Source organism: Ichthyophthirius multifiliis, assembly GCF_000220395.1.
Source record: "Ichthyophthirius multifiliis unplaced genomic scaffold scaff_1120509250840, whole genome shotgun sequence".
Classification (NCBI taxonomy): Eukaryota; Ciliophora; class Oligohymenophorea; order Hymenostomatida; genus Ichthyophthirius; species Ichthyophthirius multifiliis.
In genome coordinates, this window is record NW_004086449.1 from 47244 (window position 1) to 58615 (window position 11372).

The 11372-nt window shown below is 16.4% G+C and overlaps 3 protein-coding genes across 3 annotated transcripts, besides 19 other annotated features; 2 read left to right on the forward strand and 1 right to left on the reverse strand. All coding sequences in view use genetic code 6, as the record gives it.

The window, feature by feature from the left end:
* The first annotated feature begins 12 nt into the window (after window positions 1-12).
* Window positions 13-68: a microsatellite.
* Window positions 69-391: 323 nt separating this feature from the next.
* Window positions 392-440: a microsatellite.
* Window positions 441-714: 274 nt separating this feature from the next.
* Window positions 715-761: a microsatellite.
* IMG5_099000 (protein kinase domain protein) lies at window positions 761-2035 on the reverse strand (the record flags this gene model as incomplete). Its single annotated transcript, XM_004035414.1, has 1 exon — window positions 761-2035. The coding sequence occupies one exon, from the start codon at window positions 2033-2035 to the stop codon at window positions 761-763; it is 1275 nt and encodes a 424-aa protein (XP_004035462.1).
* A 17-nt stretch (window positions 2036-2052) lies between these two features.
* Window positions 2053-2092: a microsatellite.
* Window positions 2056-2083: a microsatellite.
* A 993-nt stretch (window positions 2093-3085) lies between the features above and the next one.
* Window positions 3086-3116: a microsatellite.
* A 1852-nt stretch (window positions 3117-4968) lies between these two features.
* Window positions 4969-5023: a microsatellite.
* Window positions 4976-5023: a microsatellite.
* Window positions 5023-5101: a microsatellite.
* Window positions 5029-5096: a microsatellite.
* A 358-nt stretch (window positions 5102-5459) lies between the features above and the next one.
* Window positions 5460-6455, forward strand: IMG5_099010 (hypothetical protein). Its single transcript, XM_004035415.1, has one exon. The coding sequence runs from the start codon at window positions 5619-5621 to the stop codon at window positions 6138-6140; it is 522 nt and encodes a 173-aa protein (XP_004035463.1). The 5' UTR covers window positions 5460-5618; the 3' UTR covers window positions 6141-6455.
* A 274-nt stretch (window positions 6456-6729) lies between these two features.
* Window positions 6730-6775: a microsatellite.
* Window positions 6776-8328: 1553 nt separating this feature from the next.
* Window positions 8329-8382: a microsatellite.
* A 141-nt stretch (window positions 8383-8523) lies between these two features.
* Window positions 8524-8601: a microsatellite.
* Window positions 8602-9632: 1031 nt separating this feature from the next.
* Window positions 9633-9676: a microsatellite.
* Window positions 9638-9674: a microsatellite.
* A 134-nt stretch (window positions 9677-9810) lies between the features above and the next one.
* Window positions 9811-9858: a microsatellite.
* A 159-nt stretch (window positions 9859-10017) lies between these two features.
* Window positions 10018-10070: a microsatellite.
* Window positions 10031-10087: a microsatellite.
* An 81-nt stretch (window positions 10088-10168) lies between these two features.
* IMG5_099020 (ribose 5-phosphate isomerase b, putative) lies at window positions 10169-10698 on the forward strand. The gene has a single exon (XM_004035416.1). It carries the CDS (start codon window positions 10191-10193, stop codon window positions 10656-10658), a length of 468 nt encoding a protein of 155 aa, XP_004035464.1. The 5' UTR covers window positions 10169-10190; the 3' UTR covers window positions 10659-10698.
* Window positions 10699-11304: 606 nt separating this feature from the next.
* Window positions 11305-11372: part of a microsatellite that runs on past the window's edge.

The window sequence follows — 11372 nt, forward strand, 5'->3', positions numbered from 1 at the left end:
ATAAAATGATTTTATATATTATATAAAGTATATATATATATATATATATATATATATATATATATATAATAATTTAAATATTTTATAAAATAATAATTATTTATTTTTTGCTATTTTTTTAGTTTTAAATTTTATATAATATATGCTAATATTTTTATATAAATTATAAATTTCAAAAAACAAAATTAATATTTATATAAAATTAAAAATTATTATTATTAATATTTTTTATAAAAAAATTATTTATATTTCAATTATTAATAATCATTTTCATCAATAAAATTTTTAAATAATCTAAAATATATGTTTTTAATTACAATTATACATTTATTTTTATTAATAATATCATTATATTATATTTTTATTTTACATAACATAAAAACTTATTTTTTATTTAATTTAAATCTATAATATTATATTTTAATTATATATTATAATTTCTTTATACATACAATTTTTCTGTTTTTTAAATATTTTGTTCATTTGTTAAAATTACTTTATTTTTGTTATACTAAATATTTATCCAAACTAAACATCATTTTGAAAACTAAAATATATAATTTTTATATAAAATTTTTAAATTATCTAAAAAAATAATATTTCGAAATATCTTATTCAATGAGATTAAATCAGAATAATAAATAATAATATAATAAAAATATAAATGTTGTAATATATATTTTTTTTTTAAAAATACATATATATAATATGTATTAAATAATATATTTATATATAAAAATAATTTTTATATAAAACTAATTCATTTATTAATTATATTTTTTTAAACACAAATAATTTTTTTTTAAATAGGTGGTAATTTATATTACTACTACTACTAACTATATTAATTAGGATAAATTATTTTTTTATATTTTTGTTTCATTAAATATATATCTAAATTAAATTCGGATTTAGTTTATTTTTGCTATGTCTTTTTATATAACTATATTTATTATTACAAATTGAACTAATATTATTAATTGTAATCAATTGATTACACCAAATCCTTATATATATTATTAGAGTTATATCTTTTAACTTCCTCCTATTATGGATTATCATAATTTCCCAATAAACAGCAAGAAATCTGATTATTTTAATATTAACAAGGTGGTAAAAAAGCCTTTAATTTTTTCAAGTCTTTTAAAGACGCCACATCTTTAAATTCTTTTAAAAGTAAACTTTTTTATTCTAAAATATTTTCTTCTTTAACCTATTATTATTATTAAAATAAATAAATTCTTTATTTAATTTCTTCCGTTTCCATTAATTAATTTGCCGAATATCTATTCTTAGGATTTACCTATAAACACATACAAATAATCTTCTATAGATCTTAACTATATCTTTCATTTAATCTCTAATATTCTCCACTTTGTACTTTATTGAATATAATTTCCATATTCTAGCCTTTAAAAGGAGTAGTTTATTAAGCCATCTCATACAAAACACATCCTAAGGACCAAATATCGCTTTTAAAATTATAAGGTTTATTTGACCATACTTCAGGTGAACAATAATAAGGAGTTCCAGTTTAAGTTTAAAGAAGTCCATTTTCAGCAATTTTAGAAACTCCCAAATCTCCGACTTTTACAATGGAATTGTCTTTCGAAAGGAATATGTTCGCAGATTTAAAATCTCTATGTGAAATAGAAAGATCATGTAAATATTTCAAACCTTATATTAATTATATAGCATATTTCCATATTTAAATTTCATCGATATATTATTAAGGTTTTAGTCCTCGAATTTTCGACAAAAAATCACCTCCAGGACAATATTCCATTATTATATATAAAGTAGACGATTTCTCATCTATAAAAGAATCTTTGTATTCAACTATATATGGACTTTTTAGACAGGCGAGAAAATGAATCTCTGTGAGAACATTTTCTTTTTCTTTCAGGGTTAAACGGTTGAATTTTATAGTTTTCATGGCGTAGTATTTTTTGTCAGAATATCTATGGACTTTATATACTTAAGCAAATGCACCTTCTCCTAGTTTACATATTATTTGGAAATCTTTTAATGACATTTTTATAAATTTTTGAGAATTTTTTTTTTTTTAATTTTTTTTTTTTAAATTTATTTTGTTCTATTTAATTAGTGGTAGCAATTTATTTATATTATTTATTATTACTTTTTTAATTTTATTATTCTGTTGATTAGATATTTTTAAGCAATTTATGATTTTATATATAAAAATAGATTAATTAATTTAATAAATAAATATGAAATATATATATGATTATATATATATATATTCTTTTTATTTATTATACACTATTAATATCATTATATTTTTATTTTAAATTTCTTTAAATTAATATATAAATAATTATATAATATTATTTATTTGTAGAATATTTTATTTTTATTACAAAATAAATTTTATAAAAGCATACTTATTTTTTAATTCAAAAAAAAAAATTAAAAATAAGTAATAAAAAAACGCCAATATATGTAATAAAATTTTAAAAAAAATATTTTATTTAACTGTAAAAAAATAATACAAATAATGTTTTAGCCTTTTGATAAATTCTTCAATAATATATATCTGCATAAAATAATATTTTAAACCCAATATATAACTGCCCATGAAGCCATAGACACTCATATACAAAAAAAGTTCGTTTTAATAGAAAGACGTACTGATGATGAAACTGAATATTCCGAATTATAAAAAGATATATACGCATTTTCTAAAATAGATTCAGTTTACGTTCTTAAAATCTATAAATATAGTTATGAGTTGATTTTGGTTAATTTTTCATGTAGAAAGAAGATCTATAAATTATATTTTTTAGTGGATTATTTTACGAATTGTCTTAAGAACTGGATTGTTTAAAAAAAAATTAATTGGAGGAGTATAATAGTTAGTTTAGATCAAATTCTTTCTATTAAAAAAACAATTTTAAAAAAGGACTTCCTTAATACGAGTTTTGTTCTCTATTAAAATAAATAACTGAAGGCGTTTTTTAAGTTTTCAAAAAATAAACTAAAAATCAAAACCTAAGTTAAAAACTCGAAATAATTGCAGAAAATTTCGTCATAAATGAACAAATAGAACTAGAATAAAAAATTAAATTTATTCCTATATAATTTATTTCTATATATAATAATAATCAAAAAAAAAGATACGTCTCAATTATTGAATAAACTGAAAAATATGCAACCAAAAGGCGCTAAACATTTCAATAATAAGGCTAATAATAATCTTCAAATTCCAGGATATAATCGTAAAATTCTTTCTAAGAGCAATTTTTATATAAAAAAGACAATAATAATAATATAGAAGAAGATATAGAATATAAATATACAAGATAAATTGCTAATCTAGCACTTAAATTAGGTACTTTATCCCTAGAATAGGAAAATTTTTCAGAACCATTTAAGCCTTTATCAGTTTTAGCTAAAAAATAATTACAAGAAGTATGTAAATAATATAGGAACGTGTAATTAATTCTACCTTAAATGATTGAAAACAATAAATTAGTTCGTCTCTAAAATTTATCCCGCGATTTTTCCAAAATTAATAACCAAGAATTCGATATAGACAAGTTTAATGATAAAAAAGAATAATTATTTAAAAAAAATTCTTACATATAAACCCTACCAAATATACTACAAAAAGATATTGAAAAAAAAAACAATAACAATAGCATTAATAATATACCAAAATCCCTATAAGAAATTTTCCATAAAAAAACAAACAAGAAAAATTCCATATCTCTAACAAATCAATAATTAAGACAAATAGAAATTTATGACATAGACTTTAACTAAGAAACTAAGACCAAAAAATACAAAGGAATAGCTTTTTTTACCCCTTATTAAAATAGTTTATCTATAATACATATAAACGAGAAAAAAAATTCATATTTAGAAAAAATAGATTTCCCTATAAATATAGTTGTACCTCCAGAACACTCTTAAATTATAGTCCCTGGAATAGGCGAATTTAAGGTTTTTTTACTCGGAGGTAAAAGCGTTAATTATTTATATGAATTTGATAGTAATAATACCATATCTGGCCATTAAAACTTACAGAAAAAGTAAAACATGTTAAGTGAAATAGAAAGAAAAAACTTTGGATTATGCCTAATTGAAAAAAATACTTAAATATTTATCTGTTCTGGAATAAAAGATAATATATTAACTACTTAATGTGAAATATATGATATATAATATGATAAATGGACATAAATGGCAAATTGTTAATATGCTGTATTATGGTCTTCTATATGTCTTTTTAACAAGAAAAGCATATATAAAATTGGGGGAGTTGATAGCAATAATAAGATATCTAAAATAATCGAAAAATATGATATTTTGGCTGATTCTTGGAAGGTAATTTAATATGATATAGATAATAGTATTTAATAAAATTTCAGTTTTTTCAGAAATATGGTATGTATTTAAATTAATCACAACCAAATTATGATTTTCGGAGGTGATTCCTATATTCCAGGCGCATAAAATTAATTTGATACATATGATTTTTATTCTAATAAATATATTTAAGGAAATAATAATAGTTTCTTGAATAAAAAAATTTATTTTTGCAATATTGATAAAGATTTACATCATGAGATATTCGGATATGATTAATATGGTGTTTTACCAGAATAAGGAGGGTATGTTTTACCTTATTAAGCCTGTGTAAATGATTCAGAGGTAATGTTTTTTTAGAAATAGAATTATAGATTTAATACTGGAAAATTAATGGGATTTAGTAAGGAAAAATAAGTTATAGATGTTAGAGGATAAGATATTAGATATGGATGAATATTTATACTTAATTTGTATATTAAAGTTAATTTATTTTCTTTTTATTTACCAAAAAAAAAAAAACATACAATAAATTTTAGAAAAGGCTTTTATATTTTTTTTGGTAATTTTATTAATATATAAATAATAATAAAAAAATTAATAAAATTTTATATAACTTTTATATAAGTTGAGCTTAAAATAAAAAATATATAAAAAAATAAAATAAAAAATAAAATAAAAAAAATAAAAATATATATATATATTTTTATATTATTATATATTTATATATTAATATATAATAATATATAAATATATATTTATATTTATACATTTTTTTATATTTTTCTTAATCTTAATTTAAATTATATATATTAATCATTTTTTTTATTATTTTTTTCTTTGCTTTATCTTTTTTATATTTTTAAATTAAAAAAAAAATATATAATTGTATAAAATAAAAAAAATTAAAGATATATAAAAATCAAATTATATACATTTTTTTTTTTACTAAAAAATTATAAATATATAAAAAAAAGGAATAATAAAAAAAAAATGAATATTTTATTAAAATAAATATTAAGTAATGTCCCTCTAAAACATAAAATTTATAGCATTAATTATGCCCATGTATTTTAATATAAAAGCTTATCCTAAACACCTTAAGCATCCATATATCAAAAAAATTAAATGCGTTCTCTTTAAGAATGTTAAAAAATTCAGAAAACAATTTCAAATACAGTTTAAATACCAGAAACTATACAAGTAGCTCCAAGAAAAATGTTTAACTTTAAAGACTTTGAAAGTTTAACAAAATTTAAACTTTCATTAAATAATACATTTGTAGCATGTGCCACTTTCATATATTACACAGGAAATATATCTTTTAATTTATTACCATTTGCCCTCGCAACTTAATTAATGGCTATGAGTTCTTAAACAACAAATTAACTAATAGAAATAAATTTCGACAAATTAATGAATAGAACAATGAATAGGCCCCTTCCTTCAGGTCTCATAACCAAAGAAAATGCTTAATTTATAATATTGGCCACATATTTATCTTCCAATGCATTATTTTACATGTACTATCCCTTAACTACTCTATATGTAGCAAATACGATTTATTTCAGTTATATTCTTATATATACCCCTCTGAAAAGAATCACTTAGTTAAATACTCCTGTAGGGGCTGTTATAGGTGCTTTAACTCCTTTTTTAGGTTATGTGGCTGCTGGGGGTAATCTTTTAAACCCCTATCCTTTATATTATTTTTTGTATTTAGTTTTTTGGTAACATTAGCATTTTTTTGGAATATTATGGTAATATTAAAAAGACTACTAAAAGGCAGGATATATTATGTGCACTGATAAAAAATAAGCGATAGGGTATATGGGAATAAGCTTTATACTTAATTTAGTAGGAAATTATTATTTGGTTTTTTCATTGCCGATTTGTTTTGGGGGTAGTTGTGGCTGTTTTTTAATATTATGTTCGGCATATTATAAATATTTTATTATTCCAGCTTATTAGTTTTATTAAAATCCTAATTTTGTTAATGCCTATAAACTTAAAAAAGGATCGTATTTCCATATGATAGCTTTCTTTACATTACTTGCAATCCCTGTTGGGGTCAGAATTATAGAAAAATATATTAAAAATAATAAAAATGACGAGGTGTAAAAGAGTTCTTAAAAATTATAAAAAATATGAAAAAAAAAAAAAAGTAGTTTGTTTATAATTTACTATTTTTTTTTTATTTTTTTTTGAGTAAAACTTTTCATATTTTATTACTTTTTTTTTTAATTATAATCTTTTTTATTTTTTTTAAGACTATTAATTTAATTTTTTTTTATATATATTTTAATCATTTTATAGTATTGTAGTTTATTTTTAAACTATAAGATTATTGATATTTATAAGTTATATATTTAGTTTAAATTATTTTATTTTTAAGAATAAAATATATATTTTAGTTTTTTAAAATAATATTTTATACTTTTTTTTTAAAATTATATAGAAAAAAATATAATTCTCTTAATTTAGCAATTATATTATTACGAAATCATTATTAAAACTTTTTATTTTTTTAATATTAGATTACTTATAATTTAATTTAATTTTTTTCTTATCTAAAATTTTTTAATTTTTTTTTTTTTTAAAAAAAATTAATATTAATTTTATTATAAATCTTCAGAATTAAAAGTATTTTATTTTTAAAAAAAAAAAAATTTATTAAAAATAAGTATTTACAAATTAAAAAAAAAAATGATGCAAGGATAAAGGCCTTAATATCCAAATAGAAATGAAGTAGAAAACTTAATTAAAAACTTTTAAATAAAAATTGCCTTTATTAATTATATTTATATAAAAAATAATATTATAGGCATGCCCATTTTTAATTAGAGTATTTTATATCGAATATGAAAATGTTTAGTAATTTTTTTTTTTCGAATAAAAATTGTTTGTTAATAGATATATTTTAACAAAACAAAACAAAAAGAATAGGATATTTTGAAGAAAATAAAGCTTTTGATAAATATAATTTTTGTAATATATACGCATGGTAGCATATATTTAAATGAAATAAAAAATATTATCATATATATTTATTAAGGAAAGATAGTACTTTAAGAGAATTAACAGATTAAATTTTAAGTTACGTTAAAATACATTCAAAAGCATAAAATTTAAGATTTCACTTAAATTCTATTTATTAGGATCCTAAAAATAATAAATGGATTCATAAAAAATTGGGAACTATATATGAAAAGGATAATGGAAGAGATGATCATAAAATTTTAAATAGTTATTAATTTATGATAGGTGATTATTTAGAATTTGTTATAAAATATGATAAATGAAATTTTATTTTTATAGAATTTATTGAATTTTAAGATAATTAAAACAAAAAAATTAAACCAAAATAATATTCAATAAATATTAAATAAAAAAGAAAAAAAAAAAAAAACATTTTATGTATATTTTAAACATATATATATATATATATATATATTTTACTTAATTAATAAATATTTTTTTAACTAACTTTATGTTAAATAATATAAAAGTAATTTAATAAATATATTTAAATATTATGTTAGAAGTTAAACATTATATTTTAAAAATAAATAAAAAAATACCAATACAATATAATATAATATAAAAATATGATTAATTCATTTACAAAAGAGCATAATTCATAAAGTTCATTTATATAATTCCTTTAATATAATTTATATTAATTATAAATATAGAAAATAAAAATTTTAATTTTTTTAGAAATTAAAAAAAAAAAGAATAACCTTGTTGAAAAGAATAGTGATACCTAAAATAAAAGTTATTATTCAAATTTAGAAGAATATACAATAAATAACTAAAAATAAAATAATTATTCGCAATCATATATCTTATCTTAGGTAAGTATAAAAGAGAGTTAAGGTAGAAAAATAATTAATGTAAAACCTAATTAAAAAATAAATTAAATTACAATAAATAAATAAATAATGATTATATAAAAGAAAAAACAAACAAATAATTAATATGAATAAAAATTTTAAAAAATATTATTTTAAATAAAAAAAATTAAGTCTTTAATAAAAAAAATGATTAATATTTTAAAATATATAATTAGCCGTTAAATAAGTTAGAAAATGATAATAATAAAATAAAAAGATAATACGAAATAAAACTAATTTAATTCTAATTATAAAAAAAAATTAAAAATAGACTGAAAAAAAAATGAAATATGTAATATATATATATATATATATATATATATATAATTATATATATATATATATATATATATATATATGTTCATATATATATTTATTTATAATTTTAATTTTTTTTAACAATAATTATAACGACAATCTTTTAATTTAATTTTAAATTGATAATAATAATTAAAATTGTAATTTATTAATTTAATAAATATAAAAGGTATAAAGAATAGTTTTTAATAAGTCAATATAATAATATCAATATAATTTATATGTAAACATTTATTAATTATATATATTTTAAGTTTTACATAAATTGTATATTAAATCCGTATTTTTATTAAAAAAAAAATTATTATTATTTATTACATAAAAAATAATTTATATAATTGAAATATTAAAAATAAATTCAAAAATTAATACAAATGTTTAAAAAATTAAAATATATTTAAAAAACAATATATAAATATAGAATAAATCATTTATCTATAATTGAAGAATTAAATCCTATAGAGTTGTTAAAATTATAATTTTTTCTTTTGAATCAACAAAATCTTGGAGATGAATAAAAAGAAGTAAAAGCTTTAAGATGAACAAAAAGAAGTAAATAATTTTTTTTATTTAATATATATATTTTTTTTTACTACATTTAATCAGATAAAAAAAAAAAACAGAATATAATAATTCTTAATTATATGCAAACATAAGAAGTAAAATAAAATCTATTTTCGAAAGTAAATATTAAATTGGAACCCTAATAATTAATGAATGTAAATTACTATTTAAATTAAAATCGTACAATATCTCCTTTATTAAAGATAAAAAAAGTATAGTTCTTCTTACAAAAAAAAGCTATATTAATAAAAACTTAAATAATACAAGTCAATAATAATACATATTTTAAATAAAATATAGTAAATCTATTTCTTATTATTCTTTGAATAAAGAAGATAAATAGATAATTTAAAAAAAGAAAATTTTATAAATTATAATAATAAAAAATAACAAAGTTTAAATAAAATTTAATAAATATTATTTAAAAAGTAAAATAGAAGAAACATATAAAAATAAATATTAAATATATAAAAAGCAATGATTTAAAGAATAAAGAAAATAAGTAAATGTTAAATAAATATTATAATAAAAAAAGAATAAAAAAAAAAAATAATAAAAATAAAATATATGTAATTTTATTAAATATAATTAAAAATTAAATATTTTTAAAGAAATGAATTTATAAAAAAAACAACACAAAATTATAATGAAAATAAAATAATAATAATTAGAAATTTGAAATAAAGTATTAGATTTCAATTATAAATATATAAATATAAAATGCATAAATAAATAAATATTTAAATATTTATTTATAAAAATATAAATTTATGATTTATGCTTAATAATTTTTAAATCCATTTATTATATATTTATGTATAAAAATAAATAAAAAAATTATTTAATTTTTTTAAAAAATTATTAATAAAAATGATAAAAAATATATTTATTTATATCTTTATTATGAATAAGATATTTAAATATATAAATATATAAATATATAATATATATATATATATATATTTATATATTTATATTTAAATTAAAAATGTTTTTTAATTTTTTCGTTTTAAATTTATTGTTTATAAATTTTATTTATTATTATTATTATTCTAAAAAAATAAACTATATAATTTTTAAATGTAAGTCTTAACAGTTTATGTAGGTTCTGATCATGCCGGATTTTAATATAAAAATGAATTAATTAAATACATATAAAATGAACTTAAATTCAAAACTATAGATTGTGGCACTGATAGTCAAAATAGATGTGATTATCCAGATTTTGCTCTCAAGGTTTGTTCAGAAGTATTAAAAAATCAAAAAGACACTTTAGGTGTATTAGTATGTGGAAGTGGAATCGGAATATCAATGTCAGCTAATAAATTAAAAGGAATTCGTTGTGCACTCTGTCATGATTATTACTCTGCAAAATATGCTCGTGAAAATTTGAATTGCAATGTAGTTGCTATGGGAGAAAGGGTAATAGGAATTGATGTTGCTAAATAATTAGTAGAAGTTTTTTTAAAAGGATAATATTAGAAAAATAATGATAATGAATTATTCTTAAATGAACTTGCAAAATTGGAAGAATAAAAGTTATAATGATATATATATTTTTTATTTATTTTCATAAAATAAAATTTACACTTTTATTTATATACTGTATTGAGTAATTTTTTTTTTATTTATCTTTATTTATCTCTAAAAACTTAAAAAGATTTGTTTTTTTTTAAAAAAAAAAAATTATAGATTTTTTTAATAAAATAAAAAATAAAAAAGTATAATTTTTTTTTTTTTTTTAAATACAAATAAATTTATGATATATATTATTATTTTCCTCTCTTTAAATAAAAATTAGTAAAAATATATTTAACAAAAATGACTTTATTCTTTTTATAGTTTTAAAAAGTAAAAGATAAATCATATTATTAATAAAAACTTGTTCAAAGATGTTTTTATTCCCCTAGTAAATTTATTATATATTTTAAATTTAATCAAAAAAAATTAATTTATTTCATTCAATATTTATTTTAAGTTTCTTATATATATATTTTTTTTTAATTTTATGATTATTTAAATATTTCTCATAAAGTTTTTTTTTTTTCTTACCCTTTTTTTCATTAATATTAAAAATGTGAAAAAAGTATTTTTGTTTAGAAAACAAAAAACAAAAAAAGTTTTTTCCTTAAAGAAAAAAATAATTTTGAAAAAGTGAAACTATAAAGAAGAAGTTTTACATATGAAAATTCAGTATATAGATAAATATATTTTTATTTATTTTATAAATAATAATAATTTTTATCTATTCATATAATAAAA